The sequence below is a fragment of the Eptesicus fuscus genome, chromosome 3, assembly GCF_027574615.1.
Source record: "Eptesicus fuscus isolate TK198812 chromosome 3, DD_ASM_mEF_20220401, whole genome shotgun sequence".
NCBI classification, from domain to species: domain Eukaryota; kingdom Metazoa; phylum Chordata; class Mammalia; order Chiroptera; family Vespertilionidae; genus Eptesicus; species Eptesicus fuscus.
In genome coordinates, this window is record NC_072475.1 from 80,522,986 (window position 1) to 80,541,641 (window position 18,656).

Sequence of the window (18,656 nt, forward strand, 5' to 3'; positions counted from 1 at the left end):
TAATCTGCAGATTGATCATCACTGCAACACACAATATAGCTGCCCCCACGTGGTCAAAGATCCTGTCCCCATGTGGACACAAGATGGCCACCACAAGATGGCCAGCAGGAGAGGGCAGTTGGGAGGCACCTGGCCTGCAAGGGAGGGCAGTTGAGAGGGACCAAGCCTGCAAGGGAGGGCAGTTGGAGGTGATCAACCCTGCAGGAGAGGGCAGTTAGGGGTGACCAGACCGGCAGAGGAGGGAAATTGGGGGCAAACAGGCTGGCAGCAGAGTGGTTAGGGGGTGATCAGGCTGGCAGGCAGAAGCGGTTAGGGGCAATCAGGAAGGCAGGCAGGCAAGCAGTTGGGAGCCAGCAGTCCTGGATTGTGAGAGGGATGTCCGACTGCCCGTTTAGGCCCGATCCCACTGGATATAAGCGTAGAATCAGGAAGGGGGATCCATTGGGATCGGGCCTAAATGAGCAGTCGGACATCCCCCAAGGGGTCCCATATTGGAGAGGGTACAGGCTGGGCTGAGGGACAACCCCCCTCCGTGCACGAATTTCGTGCACCGGGCCTCTAGTATATATATGCCTAATATGCAAATTATCCCCTCGGGAGTTTGACCGGCAGACCAGGAGTTCGATTGCTGGCTATGATGTGCGCTGACCACCAGGAGTCGGCACAGAACGAAGGGAGGCCCCAGCTGGCAGCCAGAAGGCCCCGATTGGCTCTGATTGCTGGGCAGGCCTACAGACCCTACTCGTGCATGAATTTCATGCACTGGGCCTCTAGTGATTGTATAAGCCAGTGATGGGCAACCTTTTGAGCTTGGTGTGTCAAACTTCGCCAAAAAACTGAGCATAACTCGGGTAGTGTGTCACTTTGAGGAAAAAACTAACTCCAAGACTCTAGTCGCAAATGTTTCATCCTCAGGAGCAGCAAATGTTTCATCCTCGGCATGCGGCCGCATGTCATCAGAAATGGCTACGCGTGTCAGTGCTGACACGCGTGTCATAGGTTCGCCATCACTGGTATAAGAGGACAGATTTGCAAATTGAGACATCAAGTCTATGCATATCAAAATTCAGACCAATCCACTAAGCCAGTGGTTGGCAAACGGCGGCTGGCGAGCCACATGCAGCTCACATGCGGCTCACGAGCCGCAGTTTGCCGCTCTGTTGACTAATGAGTTTGCCGACCACTGGGATAGGGGCTTAATCACAAGGAACAACAACAGCCTGTAATTATTGGAATCGAGAGTCTAGGTCAGTGGTTGGCAAACTCATTAATCAACAGAGCGGCAAACCACGGCTCACAAGCCACATGTGGCTCCCGAGCCGCAGTTTGCCGACCACTGCACTAAGCCACTATTGATTTACCAAAAAATGAGACCACCATGAATGATTATTATGTTTGCATATAAGTTATGTGTGGGTGTGTGTTCCACACACAACCACTTCCTGATTCTACGCTTATATTTAGTACATTTGCATCCCAGCAGTTAATCGGAAAAGGCAGTGAAATATGAGGCAACTCCAAATATATAAAATGACTGCCAATGCCTAGGAGGCTATATACACAAAGGTTAAAGAAAAATGAAAGCAAGGACATAAAAAGTCATGCTCTGAAGTTTCTAATGATACTGCAACACCAGCTGCCAACAGATCGTCACGCCCACATCAGTTTAGAGCAGTGGTTCTCAACCAGAGGAGAATTTGCCTCGTGTCTGGAGACATTTTGTTGTCACAAGTAGGGGGCTACTATTGGCACATAGTGGGGGGTGGTGACTGGCAGTTAGTGGGTGAGGCCAGGGATACTACTACACATTCTACAACCTACAGGGCAGCCCTTCAGCACAAAGACATCTGGCCCAAATGTCAACATTGCTGATGTTGAGGAACCCTGTTCTAGAAATTTGGAAAGCAAAGCAAACGAAGTATAATTGTATGCTTAAAACAAGTTTACTTAGAAGCAAGAAATATGTAAATACAAAAATACTTATAAAATGTGTATTTGAAAAAAAATAAAAAATAAAATGTGTATCTGGTGATCTCTCAAGCATGTTGCCCCAGAAGTATTTTTCTTACTATCTGTGATGGTTAATTTTATGTGTCAACTTGACTGGGCCACAGGGTGCCCAGATAGTTAGTTGATCAAATATTATTCTGGGTGTTTCTGTGAGGGTGTTTTGGATGAGGTTAATATTTAAATTGGTGGCTATAGTGAAGCAGATTGCCCTCCATCCTGTGGGAGGGCCTCCTTCTGTCAGTTGAGACCCAAATAGAACAAAGGTTGAGCCCCCTCCCCCACCCCCCTACCAAGTGAGAAAGAATTCTGCCCCCAACTGACAGCTCCCTGGCTGATGGCCTTCAGACGGGGACAACAGCTCTGCAGAGTTTAGACTCGCCTCCTCCATAATCACGTGAGCCAGTTCTTTAGAGCGTGCCTCTCTCTCTCTCTCTCTCTCTCTGGGGCAGAAGTAGATTTATAGTTGTTGGCATGGAAAATAATATAATACTTAATAAATAATATAAGAATAAACTCTGTATTTTGTGTACTCACAACTGTAATCCTACTTTTGACCCCCACCCCCGCCCCCCGTATATAATCTCCTATTGGTTCTGTTTCTTTGGAGAATCCTAGCATACTAGCTATCAATCCCCTTTAGTTTGGGACTGTGGTTGGTTTGGTTTTGTTTTTTATAAAAAGCCCAAGAAAGCCCTGGCTGGTGTGGCTGGCTCAGTGTATAGAGCATCAGGCACCAAAGAGTCTCAGGTTTGATTCCCAGTCAAGGGATGTACCTGGGTTGCAGGTTCGATCCTCGGCACTGGTCGGGATGAGTGTGGGAAGCAACCAATCAATGTGTCTCTTTCACATCAATACTTCTCTCTCCTCGTCCTCCTCCTCCTCTCTCCCTCCCTCTCTCCCTTCCACTCTCTCTAAAAATCAATGGAAAAAATATCCTTGGGTGAGAATAAACAACAACAACAAAGCCCAAGAAATACAGTTCCTATTGATTTGTTACTATAGTGACCCTTTTCCTAGGCCCTTTTCTATGTAGTATAATCCCAACCAATGTTGGATCAAATACCTACATTGTAAGCATACCTGATACCAACCGCCACACTACACTCATCACCACCTCCAAGCCAGATCCTAATGGCGTGCTGAAGAGTTTCCATTGGTATTGTGCTTTTTCACCAGTTCTGCAAGTGGGAAGTTCTGACTCTGAATTGGAAACCTTCTACTACATGTATTTGCATTTATTTAGTATTCTTTTAAACTAGGCACATTTGCCAAAGTCATTGCCTTCTTTAACTTAAAAAATAAAATTGTCCATCATGGCTTTCCTCCCTAATGTACAAAAGAGGAAGGATTAGAAACTCACCTAATTTTTTAAAAATCCTAATTCTACATCTTAAATTCATCTTAAAGAAAAGGGAGTAATTAACATCCTAATGAAAATGATGTTAATAGATTTCTAATAAGTGAAAAACAAAACCAATAACACCATCTATCTATATAATAGAGGAATATGCAAATTAGCCGAGACGCCATAACGTCACGACTGAACATCAGGGACCTGAGGCTGCATGGCACCTGGCCAGGGTGAGGGACCTCAGGCCGGGTCCCTTGCCCTGCAGGGCTTGACAGGGGACCTCAGGCTGCGCCCTCCGCCCCAGCACCTGGCCAGGAGACCTCAGGGCATGCCCCTCACCCCAGTGCCAGGCAGGGAGACCTCAGCTGTGCCCCCGCCCAGCGGGGCTTGACAGGGACCTCAGGCCGCGCCCCCTTCCTGGTGGGGCTTGACAGGGGACCTCAGCCCGCACCCCCCGTCCCGGCGCCAGGCTGGGGGACCTGAGGCTGTGCCCCCCACCCAGCACCGGGCCAGGGGACCTAAGGCTAAGCTGCCCCACCCAGAGGGTCTTGATGAGGGTGGGGCTGACCGGGTCTGGGTCTCCTGCGTTTTCGAAGCATGTGCGGGTGGTGGGCGGGGACTTGACTCTAGGTCCCATGGCATGCCCCAGAATCTGACAGGAGGGAGATTTTCATATACATTTTACTAACTTTCTTTCATCTATGACACTTCTATTATAGAGAAAGGGCAAATAGCAATATTAAAATATTTCCTCTAATTCCCTTTTAATGTGCACAAATTTCGTGCACTGGGCTAATATGCAAATAGACTGAACGGCTGAACAACTAGTTGCTATGACAGGGCACACACAGGAAACATGGCGGGTGTGGGCCATGGCGGAATGGTGGAGCAGATGAGCAGGGGTGCCAGACCAAGGCGGGGTGCCAATTGCTGTCATCGGAGTGAGCCTCTGGTGGTTACTGAAAATTCTTTGCTCCTGCACTGCGGTCCCACCTCTTGGACCCGCTGCCAGCACCGGAGCCACCGCTCACACTTCCTGACAGTGCTGAGCAATCGGGACCGGCACTAGACACTGGCAGCAGATGCAAGCAGCAGCTGCTGGCCCCAATTGCCCCTAAGGGCTTCTCCACCTCCCCATGCTCCTGAGGGGTGATCAGAGCAGCAGCCGCCACTTGCTCCCGCTGCTGGCACCAACCCCAATCACTCTGTGCCGTCAGCGGTTGCGAGCGGGCGAGCGCCATCAGCACATGAGAGCAGCAGCGGCGGGAGCGGGCTGCCGGTAGACTGGACCAGGGGCTGGGGCGGGGGCATGGAGGAGAGGCCAAGACCCGCTCCTGTGCCCACCGCAGCCTTGGGGCCCACAGTTCCTTTCAAGATGCAGGAATTCATGCACTCGGCCCCTAGTAATATAATATTGAACATGTCATTGTTATCTGTCTTTTTCTTCTGCCTCATTTGGGTTACTCCAAAGCATGCACTTGGGAAAGGTTGGGAGAGATGTTTTAATCTACATTTTTTTACTCTAGCCTTTCTTGTGGATGAAAAAACGGAAGCTGTTGAGATTAGACATCTGGGTTGTACAATCCCTGTTTGCTTCTTTCTCATGATCACAAATAGCAAAGTTAGCTGTAACCTGAGAGCATTTTCCCAACTTAAATTATATTCATGTTACAGGATAGCCACATTTGGGGGGAAAACTGAAGGTCCTATTTTTTTTGTATTCATTTTCAAGGATTTAGGCAGGTTTTCAAAGATAAATTCATTTCCCCGCTTTCAGGAAGGTCTTGCCTTGGATTAGTCCCCTCATCCCATTAGAGCTGCTTCCCAGGGTCACCTGCTGGGGAGTGTTCCTCGTCAGCACGGCAGTTAGCACAAACTTTTGGAACCTAAGTAAAATATACCTCATAGTGGCTAATTGAAGAAAGCGGTGCTCCTGCTGAATGTCAGGCCTGGTTGGGAAATAATTCAGGAAGCCAACAGATTGTAACTACAAAGGAAAGTCCACTTCGTTCTTAAGTTAATATTGCCATTATGGGGGATGACTCTGAGTAGTAATGTTATAAATGTCTTAAAAGTCTATCTCAGTCACCTGCAGGACCAAAATGGACAGGCCACCCCCGGCACGGCTGTCCCTGTTGCCAGACAACACTGCCTTGAAGCAGCAGCGATTGCCGGCCTACCGGCTGCAGCTCTCGGCCTCCAAGGTCCTCTCTGGCTTCTTTGCCACGGGAGCATTCTGCCTGGGCCTGGGCATCATCCTTCTATTGTCTGCAAAGAGCATCAAGGAAATAGAGGTTTGTTTCTTCTTACATGTTTAATGCGATTTCTAAGAATTTTCTGCTTTGGGACTATGAATGAGCGGTCCATTTGAAAACACAACCCCTCCACAGGAGCTAAATGAGACTGCAACATCCCTGTTTCAGCTGGCAGGTGCCCATGGTGACAGAGCCTGTGTGTGGTGGCTTTATTCGTCCCTATTTCCTAATGAGGACAAATCACTCTCACACGGTTGGCTCAACCATACTTGTTTACAAGGTCTGGGAAAGTCAGGCTTTTGTGCTGGCAGAGGACTGAGCAAGCACTTGATAGGGGTGGGAGGAGAGGCAAGGCCAAAGGACTGCCTGTCTGGGTGGCCCAGTTGGTTGGAGAATCATCCCATACACCAGGTTGCAGGTTCAATTCCCAGTCAAGGGACATACCTAGGTTGCAGGTTCGATCCCTGGTCGGGGCACATATGGAGGCAACTGATCAATGTTTCTCTCACATCAATGTCTCTCCCTCTCCCTCTCCCTCTTCCTCTGGTTCTCCTTCTCCCTCTCCTTCTTCCTCTCTCTCTCCCTCTTCCTTCCTAACAATCAATAAAAACATATCCTCGGGTGAGGATTACAAAGAAAAAAGTGAAGAGCCAAAGACAGAGGCTCTTCTATTTTAGCCCACTTTCAAGCATAGTGTCTTTCCCTTTGCAAATGAACTCTCTCTGGGTTCATCAACTCAATCTAGGAAAGGCAAGAACCAACCCAAATCTTTCTGGCTTATTAGGGACACTTAGCAAAATAAACCAAGTTCTACTCAGTGAGAAAAGCTGACATTAAGGGCACACCCCTCAGTCACAAGCCTCTTGCCAATGTGATTAACAAGCTGTTGGAGGATGAGACCCCCAGAAGCTGGTCTGAGGAGAGCTGGTCTAAAGCTAAATCGGCCATGCCCATTTTTCAGTCTAATGAATTAAGAAATGTCTTATTTACATCAGCTCTGAGCAGATTGCCCTACGTCCCAGCCTGTGTGACCTTTACTCCACAGGCAGCCATGGAAAGCTGATCTGTTCCCTCCGCCCACATGGCTAGTGGCAACATGTTGAAGGCCAAGTCTGTCGAGGGTGATTTAACATTCAGGAGTGTGAGAGGTGCTGAGAATTCTGTGGGGTGTGCAGATGAGGCAGATAAGTCAAGGTTGATTTGTGCCCTCAGTGAGCTAATGATAGAGTAGGTAAGACAGTGTGTGGTAAGAACAGAGAGCTCAGCCATGCCTGGCTTGTTCACAGTACCCACAACCCCTTCCTGTTCAGTGCCCAGTACATAATAGCCAGAAACTTGTTGAAAGAATGGATTATAGCAAATGGTGAGGACTTTAGAAAGGGGAACATCAGTTCAGTCCCACTCCTCCTATTGCCTTTCTACTTGTATTTTTTTTTTTTTTTTTTTTTTTTTGCTGCCCCTCCCAGCTCCCAGCATCTCTCTCCAGGAATAAGTGACCTTCACACAACGGAGTCCCTCAGCCAGAGCTCACAGGATTTGCTCATTTGGGATACACTTCCCTTTTTTAAAAAAGTCCACCCTACCATTTTCAAAGAATTGAACTTTTAAAAAATAGAATGTAACATTAAAAATCAGATTTATTCCACACATGTCAATAACCCTACATTTTGGAAATAGTTATTTTTCTATGTTTGGTGATTTTTAATAACGTCTTCTAGATGCCATGTAGAATAATTCCTTTGTATACATACTTTCCACACAATAAAATGGAAAAACAGTGAAGTGACTTCCCCATAAAGCTGATTAGACTCTGGCCATAGGCCCACTCCTTATGAGACATTGACTAATACTTTCCTAATGACACCTTTTTATGATCCAGGCATAAGGCTTTATCACAATAGGTTACATAAATAGTCAATAAAAACACTGAATTCCAGATCAGTGGCAAAATGCTACAGGTCCCCAAATGAAAGGCCCATTCCTCCGGAGTGACACAGAAGCTCTCCCTGCACACCGGGCTGCCCTCTAGTCGTGGCCTGACAACATGCCCTTGACCCAGGCAGCCTGACCTTGGTGGACTCAGGGCTTGAATTTTAAGATATATATTCATGTAATTTATTTTTTTAATTAAATTTATTGAGGGGACAATGTTTAACAAGATTATATAGGTTTAAGTGTGCCGTTTTAGGATACATCATCTGTAGATTGCATTGTGTCCACCACCCAAAGTTAAATCTTCTTCCTTGTTCTTTTCCCTACCTGACAGATAAATTACACAAATATATGTGCAAACTGTGCAAAACTTCGGGAAAACGCCATTAATTTTGACAAAGAATGCTTCTGCTCCATTCCTTTTTACCTGCCAGAGACAATGCAAGTAAGTGAAATCAAGAGCCTTCAATTGGCTATATGCTGATCTCCTACTTCACACCTGGCAATAAGTTCATGATTTCCAACAAGTGCTTCCTGAAACTGAAAATACAAAAAGTAAGGCCATGCGGGTGGGGGTCTTATAAAGCTCTGAGTTCATGTGCGACTCCTCACCCCTTTTTTCCTTTTGGAATGTTGTTCTCCTTTGTCTCTAAGTTTCCAGATTCTTTCCCTGCTCAGTGTTGTCACATAATTCTTCACATCAATCAAGCCGGTTTTACTCCAATGTCAGCACAAGTGGGGATACTAGAGATCACGGAATCTAACCACTCATTTTATAGTGAGAAAATTAATGGGCTGAGAGGTTAAGTGTCTGCACCAAGGTCACACAGTGAGTTAGTGTCAGAGGGTCACACACCTGGTGGGACTCTCCTTGGGACCCTCCAAGCCATTCTACATATGCAGTTGCCTAATCCAAGTCTTGGCCTGGCTGTCAGACGCGGTGAGAAATGCCAAAGAAATATTAAGAGAGTCCCTGCTCTTGGGCTGATCAAAGTCATGTCTGAGAAGCAGATGCCAAGACAGGATCAAACATGCAAGATATTTATTGCGGGAACTGCCTGTAAGGGAAAATGGGAGGGAGCACGAGGAGACTGAGAGCAGTCAGACAACACAGCTCTGGCCCCTGGAGAAGAGGGAAGAAGGGGAGCAGGAAGGAGGGAGTGGAAGAGGGAGAAAAAGAAGGAAGGAAACTAAGTCCTAGACTGCAGTGTATTCCTAAGAATGTTTCAGAAGGCTCAGCGAAATTGCAAGGTTGCCAATGTCTTCCATGTGGATAAATCCAGCTGGGAGTCCTCGGTTCCATGTCAGCCCAGCAGACACAGGCGATGGATCACTCCCGCATCCCTGACACACGTCCTTCTCATGGATTTCAGGATACCGCGCTCCTGGAAAACCTCCTAGCTCTCTGGCTGCCCTTCTTTGGTTTATATGCTGTCCATCCATCTTCCTCAAACTTTGTGCTAGATCAGCAGGGTTTCAGTCTTAGCCTTCAGCATTCTCCTCACTGTGCGCACTCGCTTCCTTGGAAACAGCATCAACCTCCTGGCTTTAAGTGCCAACTATTGCCGACACTCTTTTCTATCTCTAGCCCAAACCTCCTTTCCACTAGCCACTCTTGTATTTCCAGTTGTCTTCCTGATGTCAACATTTGGATGATCACCAGATATGTGAAGCTCAACTTTTCCAAAACTGAACTCCTGACACCCACTTTTCCCCATCCCACCCCCCCAAAAAAAACATTCCAACCACAGACTTCTCAATCTCAGCTGATAGCAGCTCCATCCCTCTGGTGCCCAGGCCAAAAACCAGGAGTCATTCTTGACTCCTTCTGCTTTCTAACATCTCACATCCATTCCACCCTGTTTGCTCTAACATCTCACATCCATTCCATCCAGAGTCTGCCCACTTCTCCACCCCTCTGCCACAGCTACCTAGCCCCATGCCACATCCAGCTCTCACCCGATTCTCTGCAGTAGCCTCCTAACAGGTCTCCCTGTTTGCATCAGTGTCTCAACGGAGCAGCTAGAGTAAGCTTTATAAGCACAAGTCATATTATGTTATTCCTTTGCTTAAAAATTCCTGCAATGGCTCCTCTTTCCACCAAGTGAAAAAGTGCAAGGCTTTACAAGGCCCACCTGATCTGGCTTCGTGCCTCCTCTCTGACCTAATCTCTCCATTCTCTTCCACCCACCCCCACACCAACCACAGTGGAATCCTCATTCCTCAGACAAGTTGGACATACTCTTGGGTTGCTCCCTGTACCTGATATCCACTTGTCTAACTCCCCTGCCTCCTTCAGGTCTTGGCTCAGTTCTCACCTCGGCTGGCCAACCTGTTTCTTGCTGTAGCCTGTCTACTTACTCCACCCCTGCACTCCTGATCCTTGTTACCTTGCTGTAAGTTCAATTTTTTCCATAGTACTTATCACCTCTAATCCTGTATAATAAAGAGGTGATATGCAAATTGACCATCACTCCAACACACAAGATGGCTGCCCACATGTGGTCAAAGATGGCCGCCCCCATGTGGACACAAGATGGCCACCACAAGATGGCCAGCAGGGGAGGGCAATTGTGAGGGACCGGGCCTGTAAGGGAGGGCAGTTAGGGGTGACCGGGCTGGCAGAGGAGGGCAGTTGGGGGCAACCAGGTCGGCAGGGGAGGGCAGTTGGGGGCGACCAGGCCAGCAGGGGAGGGCAGTTGGGGGCAACCAGGCTGGCAAGGGAGGGCAGTTAGGGTGTGATCAGGCTGGCAGGCAGAAACAGTTAAGGGCAATCAGACAGGCAGGCAGATGAGCGGTTGGGAGCCAGCAGTCCTGGATTGTGAGAGGGATGTCCCAGATTGGAGAGGGTGCAGGCTGGGCTGAGGGACACACACACACACACACACACCCCGTGCATGAATTTTGTGCACCGGACCTCTAGTATACTATATAAATTAAAAATTTGTTATATAGATGTATTGTTTGTTGTCTCTCACTGTACTGTTGTATCCCAAACCCTGGTAACAATGCTTGGCTTGATTAATGTTTATTGAATGAGTACATGAATCTTTACTTCCTCCACGGTGCATAGCACTGTATATTTCACATGGTAGATGCTCAGGAGACACTTTCTAGAATAGTAAATGAATGAAGGAAAGATAAAGTGCTAAATTATATGGCTTTTTGTTCTAGGAGGCTTTGGTTTTATGTTTTTAAGGCTAATTATAAGCTCATTTCTTTCTTTTTTAAATATATTTTTATTGATTTCAGAAAGGGAGAGGGAGACAGAGAGAGAAACATCAATGATGAGAGAGAATCTTCATCGGCTGCCTTCTGCATGCTCCCTACTGGGGACCGAGCCTGCAACCCAGGCATGTGCTCTGACCTCCTGGTTAATAGGTTGATGCTCAACCACTAAGCCACGTCAGCTGGGCAGTTTTGGTTCTATGTTGTATCTTTCTTATTTTCCCCTTGACCCCATAAGAAAGCATGTTGGTATCAATAATATTCTGAACACATCTGTATTGATTATGGGTAGCTCTAATCATTTTTGTAAGTCAGGTATAAATTTCAAGGAAATTACTGAGTTGTACTTGGGTTATAACTGAAATCTATATAAAGTCAGTGGGGGGAGTTTTACAAATGAATCCTTTTATTGTAAGTCAAAATTCTAGTTCTCTACAGGTGTACCCTTGCTTGCCTTCCTCAGTTCCCTATGCTTCCCCCCAAAGTAAAAGTTCGAGTCACTTAGTTTAGAGGGAAGGCTTAAAACAACAGAAATTTATTCTCTCACAGTTCTGCAAGTCAAAAAACTTGAAATCATTTTGTCAAGCAGGGTTGTTCCTTTTTGAGGGGCTCAGAGTACTTACTGAGAAAAAGAAAAAGATCCAAAGGACAAAACCTGTAAAGGGCTTCAGTTCCCATCTGTCTGCATCCTTTGAAACCCTAAAGCAAAGGAAGTGTTACAGCTGCTAACCATTCCTTTCAGGCTAAGGCTTTTCCGTACAAATCCGCAGTGATGGTGAACCTATGACATGCGTGTCAGCACTGACACGCGTAGCCATTTCTGATGACACGTGGCCGCTGAGGCGGCCGCATGCCGAGGATGAAACATTTGCTGCTCCTGAGGATGAAACATTTGCGAAATAATGTTTTTTCCTCAAAGTGACACACTACCCAAGTTATGCTCAGTTTTTTGGCGAAATTTGACACACCAAGCTCAAAAGGTTGCCCATCACTGGCTTAGGGCAGTCACAGGGCCTTCTGCTCGCCAGTCAGCACACATGGCGTGCGCTTGGTGATGAACCCACGTGAGACTCTGCCTTCAGTTCGGAGTCCTGCACCAAGTGCCACTGGTGGAAAGAGAAGAAATGCTGTAAAGTATGTGCCGCCAGGACTAATCAGAGAGGTGATGACCTTTGAGGCCTTGTTAAGCGAAAACTTGGGCAAAGAATCATTGAAAACAGGTTATGAAAACACTCCTCTCCCTAATGTGGTGTGTTCTCTGCCTGTTTATTTTATCATTTATATAAATATATAACTTTGGGTAAGTAGAATTCTCTTTTTAGCTTCCAAGAAAATGTATGGTAAATTCCTTTCTGTGGACTTCACCTTTTCTGTAGTTAAGGGTCAACAATAGAGGTTTCCCCTTTGGGTGAGGAAATGTAATCAGTCATTCTCGCTACGCCTGGCTTACCCACCTTCACATCCAAGCTCTGTGTTTATTATGTTGCAGCCTGCCTCTGTCATGGCCCAGCATCTCCCTTCTCGGTGTTCCAAAGATTTTTCTCTTACAACTGATTAAGCTCGCTGGCGTTCGTTGTTTTCTGTAACTGGACGCACTTACCATGACCTTTATTTCCAGTCTGCCCTGGTACCCGCTCCCATTTTCCACACTCATCCTCTTAAAGGCTTTTAGGGTGGGGCCAAAATTCTTTCCAAATGCTGTTTTTGCATAGTGTAAGGAAATTGACTCGGGGAATTGTAAAAGAATACTTCTGTGTTTCTGGCAAAGAACATAGCACATAACATGTGGGAGGCACTTTAAATAAATGGGAAGCCGTCATATATTTTTGGACTCAGGCCTCATTATTTTGGAGGTAGCTCATATATTAATTATAAAAGCTACATTGGCCATTTCCAGTTGCATTATATATGCTGTTAGTAAAATCTGTATCAAGTCTGCCTAGAGAATTTCCAGGGCCTTGGTATGTTACCATAAAGGTGGAAGCATGAAAGTGGCCTGTGACTGGGCAGCCTCACGCAGCAGTGCCCATGAAAAGGCATGCCTCTCATGGCAACAAGGCTACTTATTTATAACTAAGGTGAAAATCACCTGTTTTAGGATCAGTGAATTATTCCATCTTTTTGTCCAAGGGGTTCGCCATTTCTGGAGCAAGTACTATACGCCAGGTACTGTGCTACATCCTAAGGATAAAAACACGAAAACCCTGGGAGCTGGACCACAGAGAACCAGTCTCATCCTTTCACATGCCCAGTATGCACAGGCACCTAAATACGCTCAGTGGCTCCCATTTTAAATTATGCTTCATGGGTTTGCTTTGAAATCACGTGACTTTGATGCCTACCACAACCCCTAGGAAAACATATCTCCTAGTATTGCTGGGAAATAACAGTATTTGTAAAATCAAATTTTACATATTGAGAATACAAAGCCCGGTTATAAAAATACTAGAGGCCCGGTGCATGAAAATTCATGCACTGGAGGGGGGGGTCCCTCAGCCCGGCCTGCCCCCTCTCACAGTCTGGGAGCCCTCAGGGGCAGGAGGCGACCCGGCGATCAGGGGAAGGTGATGCCCCCATCACACCTCTGCTGCTGCCACTGCCGGCAGCACAAGCCTCAGCCGGCCCTGGTTACCTGAGCCTCGGGCAGCCCTGGGCGGCTGGGGGGCTGAAGGGACTGGGGGACTCCCAGGGCAGGTGCAGTGCTGAGGGGACTGGGTGCCGCCATCCTGTGGCTGTGGGTGCTGCCATCTTTGAGGGCGTGGCCCTCAATTAATATATTCCCTCTTTATTAGATAGGATTTTCAAAGCAGGAATGCAGTAGCCCTTATAAAAGCATTAAAAATAAGTTATTTTGCCATTTTAATAATTCTTTATAGACCAGGATTTTCCAACACTGTTTTTTTTATTTTAATTATTTTTCAATTCCAGCTGGCATTCAATATTATATCCAACAATGATTTTTTCTCAGATGAGCAACACTGTTTTCTTTTCTTAATCCTCACCCAAGGCTATGTTTTATTGACTTTAGAGAGAGGAAGTGGGAGAGAGAGAGAAAGAAAAACGTCAGTGTGAAAGAGAAACATTGACCAGTTGCCTCCCATACATGCCCCAACCAGGGATCAAACCCGAAACCCAGGTATGTGTCCTGACCAGGAATCAAACGCACAACCTTTTGGTGTCTGGGACAACCCTTCAACCACCGAGCTACCACCACCCCCCACCCCCGCCCGGGTCCAACACTGACTTTTAATAATGATTTCTTGGGTTTTCTATTTGATATTTTAAAAAAAAACTTTGTTTCCATCATTTTTTCTTTACCACTTTTTATATTTTGAAAGTCCTGTGTTTATTAATATTCCAATTTACTTTTTTACTCTCTTCCTACTTTTCACTGTTCTCCTTTACAGGGTAATGTTTATATGTACTACAAATTGTATGGCTTCCATCAGAACCTCTATCATTATATTCTATCCAGAAGTAATAGCCAACTGATGGGTAGAAATATAAAGGTAAGGCTTTTTTAACTTTGGCATAATATCCTTTTTTTAAAAATCCTCACCCCAAAATTGAGGATATTTTTTCCTTCCAGGAAGGAAGGGAGAGGAGAGAGAGAGAGAGAGAGAGAAATACCGATGTGAGAGAGACACATCCATTGGTTGCTTTATGCATGCACCCAAATCCTTGACTGGGAATTGAACCCACAACCCTCCAGTGGGCAGACCGATTCTCTGATCACTGAGCACACTGGCCAGGCTCCCTTTTTTTTTTTTCTTTAAACCAGATGGATTTTTCAGTCTAAAAGAGAATATAGAAAATTAACTCAAAAGCTGAGGTTTTACAGATAGAAATGTTCATTTCATTCTTGCATAAATTGAAGGGGCTGTGTATTCAGAGTAACTGCTATTGAGAAAAGGAGTTATTTCCTCTCTTCAGAGCAGTGTGGATCTTGCTGATTAAAAAGGGGTATCCTTTCCTGCTCCAACCATTTTTTTTATTTGACAGAATTTTACATTAAAATTGGATACATATTGGATTGTCCAAATCTTGGTAATAATGAATGTGTCAGAAGGGCAAATCTTCAAGTATCTTTCAATCACAATCAGGATTTTGTTTCTGTTAAAGTTGATGGCATACTAGGTTGACGCATTGATTAGATTTTTGTATTATTCCTTCACCCGTAATTTCTGTAGTTATCTTTAAAGTTGCCCATTTTAGTTGATGGAATCACCAACCGTTTTGATAGTAACTCCGAGAGATTTGTCTTAGTCTGGCTCACCGTGTCTAGCAGTGTCTTTCCTATAACCGGGGCCGTCAATCTAGCCAAGTTTAAGGAAGTTGGGCTCCACTTGGAGGGTATGTAATTGGATACCCTTGCAGTCCTAGGATTGCAAAACTTTACTCGTGGTAGATGACATTTAGCATGCCAGCAAGAAAAACAAGGAGAAAACCATTTTTTCTATACTGACATTTTTATATTAAAGTAATAAACAAATGATTTTTAGCAACTATTCTTTTAAAAATATATTCTGGTTCTTAGGTAGGTAAGTCATCTAGCCTATAGATTCTTGATTTTTATACTTTTTGGAATATAAATTGCACTTCAATAAAAACAGGTTTTAAAATGTATTTAAGTGTAGACATAAGGTGATATTTAGCACAGCCAGTAAGGTAAAGTTTCTTCTTACAAACATATTTGCTATACTATGTATTGTTAATGAGGGGAAAAAAACTTTTCTCTTTTCAGTCTAAAATATTTATTTTATTTAAATATTTATTTTATTGTTCAATATCAGTTTTTTATTTGCTATTAAATCCATTTAGCTGTAAAGGGATTTACACACACACACACATCCACACACACACAAACACACAACACAACACAAAGATTTTCTAGTCTAAGTGAGCTGGAAGCCTGGGAAAAACCAGTTAGTAGACCATAATCTTGGTCTGTACCAATAAATCCGTGCGGGAAGATTTACATTGCCAGTGTTCTCACTTTCAACATTCTAAGGGAGTTGAGCAAAAGCACTTCTCAATCATGTATCATCTTATATCCAGGATGTTGAAGGCTGTGGTTCATTCAAAAAGACCCAGAATGGAACCCCCATCTGTCCTTGTGGAGCTATCGCCAACAGCATGTTCAATGGTAGGTGATTTTTTTTCTATCTCCATGGTGTGCCCTTTCATAAGTGTGTAACTAAGTGTTCAGAAGATCATCTCTGCAACAGAATGGCAGGTTTGTTGTTTTTTAAATAATTTTGTATTCATTATCCACTGACTTACTGTATTTCATTTGCAAGTAAGTTCTTCCTTACTAGAATTTCAAAGTAGTTAGGGACATGAGTTCAATGGAGCTTAAGAGTATTTTCAATCACTGGTGCCTTGGCACGATATTTCATATAAAAATAATATTGTAATTCCAGCATCTATAGCATGTAGGCATGTTGAGAGTTTGCTAAAACGCTGGTTTATTTGTCATGTCTACCTTTGCATATCAGAGGGTGCAAAAACACTTGCATCTATAACACAATTTTTAATTTCCTTACAGACACCATCATTCTTTTATACAACCTTAATTCATCTATATATATCAAAGTCCCAATGCTGTCCCGTGGAATTACATGGTGGACAGACAAGTACATAAAGTTTCAGAATCCAAAATCCAGTGATCTTCCTAGTGCATTTGCAGGTAAGATCCATACATTAGTGTAATGTTTTTTTTATCTCTCTGTAGATACTTTGGTGTTTATGTGTGAGGAAGTAATTATGATTTCCTCTTCTTTCCTTCTTTGTTGACTTCCTTTTTGTTTTAATTTTCCATACCTGTGAGCACCTCTATCACATACCTGTCAGAAACATGAAATAATTGTTGCCCTGGTTCCGTCCAGTTTACCATTAGTAAAAAGGCAATGTTTTAAGAAACTGGTTGCTTCATCTAAAATTAGAGTGACCACGTAATTTACTGTCTGAGCTGGTGTGCTTTTGAGAAAAAAAAAGGGGGCACTAGAATGACTACAGATATATTTATTTGAAATTTTTATTTATTAATCAATAAATTAACATCATTTTGGTAGACCTATAAATAATTATATTACAAACTAATTTAAAAATGAAACTATTTAAAGTTGCATTTTATGGTTAATCAATTCGAATTTGTTAACACCTTTAATTGATTCTTCTATTTTAACCCTAATTTTTTTAATTGAGAAAATATCTATAGGTGCTGAGGTGTACCTATTATGCTCACAGCCAATTTTACTAAATGGGGGATATTCTCAGTTTCAGTGTTTTTGTATTGAAATATACTAATATTGTGACCCAAATATTTTCATAGGTAGTGTCTTTTCAACTTCACTTTTTTTTCTATTTATGATTCTTTTGAATGTATTACTAAATTTAGATGCTACAAAATCTTGATATCATTTAATTCTGGTAGAGCAGAAAATTTTACTAAGTTAAAAATAGGAGCTCCATCAAAATATACATTGAGATATTCTAAAGCACACTTATATAATTTAAATTTAAATCATACACATTTTGAACTCTCATTATATTTTAAATTATTCCCTTGCTTTTATAGAGGTAAGTTTCAATATCTTCTTGTTTGCTATATACTAAATCTTCAAAAATTAAAGTTCTTTGGCATTCCATATTTCAGATACTTAAAAAAATTTGACAACTATTTTGAACAAAAGTCAACCAAAAGTTAGATGGCTCATTTATCAAAAAATGTTCACAATCATTATAGGACACATTGGTTGACATATGAAAATAGTTCTTTAAGAGCTCAAACATTTCTAAAATTCTGTTTGATGTGTAGAAAGACAGACCACATATATACCATGCTGAAGAATTTTTTTCATTTAGCATCCATGTCCTTGTGAAAATTTTGCAATTTAAGGAGGCAGAGGGAGGCTGGGAGAGGTCAATGTGGAGGGGTGGGAGGGAACTTATGTAATACTTTCAACAATAAAGAATTTTTTAAAATTTGCAGTTTAGTTTCTCTATGAATATATAAATATACTCAATTTTGCACAACGTACAACTCTTTTTTTGATTAATAAAATATCAGAGCTTCTTTAGGTATAATTGTGAATTATATACATACCTCAAACAATTGTAAGCATATTTCTCTCTATTTTTGAATATAATTGTATTAATTTCAGAGAGGAAGGGAGGGGGAGAGAGGGATGAAAACATCAATGATGAGAGAAAATCATTGATCAGCTGCCTCCTGCACTGGGGCTTGAGCCTGCAACCAGGCATGTGCCCTGACCAGGAATCAAACTGTGACCTCCTAGTTCATAGGTTGATGCTCAACCACTGAGCCACACTGGCTGGGAACATTTCTCTTTAAATTTCTCAATTAACTAAGAAAATTATCTTTATTCAGATGTTGTGCTCCACCAAATTTGCATTTATGTTCTCACTACAAAACCAAAAAATTTACATTCAATTATTGAATTTGTAAACTGACTTTATAGTAATTTTTATTTTAATGTCAGAGGTTTTGTCTTCCAAGATTGAATGTCAAAAAGCTTTGCTCTGATTCCATAAAGAATCAAACAAAAAAATTAAGCCATTATTATAATTAACTTACTCTGATTTTCTGTTTGAAGCATCTGAAGACACTGATGCAAAATTGGCCTTATTTAACTGTTTACAAAGTTCTTTTGTGCTAATGGAGCCAACACATTAAAGGTTTCTTTTAATTATTAAAAAAATCAAATAAAAAAGTATAACTAGAAGGAAACTCATTTGATCTAAAAGGAAAGTCAAGTCATGCCCACATAATGAAATAAATGGACCTTCTATAGCTGCACATGGTAAAGCATTGTCTTTGGATACACTCTTTTAAAAATAAGCACAAACTTTTGAAG

At 43.3% G+C, this 18,656-nt stretch overlaps 1 protein-coding gene across 1 annotated transcript in view; it reads left to right on the forward strand.

Annotated features, from left to right (window-relative positions):
- The first annotated feature begins 2,388 nt into the window (after positions 1-2,388).
- Positions 2,389-18,656, forward strand: part of LOC103301207 (cell cycle control protein 50C-like) — a 31,080-nt gene continuing 14,812 nt past the window's right edge. The window contains 6 exon segments of the mRNA XM_008158128.3: positions 2,389-2,404; positions 5,457-5,655; positions 7,883-7,993; positions 14,184-14,285; positions 15,835-15,922; positions 16,325-16,465. Of these exon segments, the coding sequence (XP_008156350.2) occupies positions 5,464-5,655; positions 7,883-7,993; positions 14,184-14,285; positions 15,835-15,922; positions 16,325-16,465 (634 nt within the window). The 5' untranslated portion in view covers positions 2,389-2,404; positions 5,457-5,463.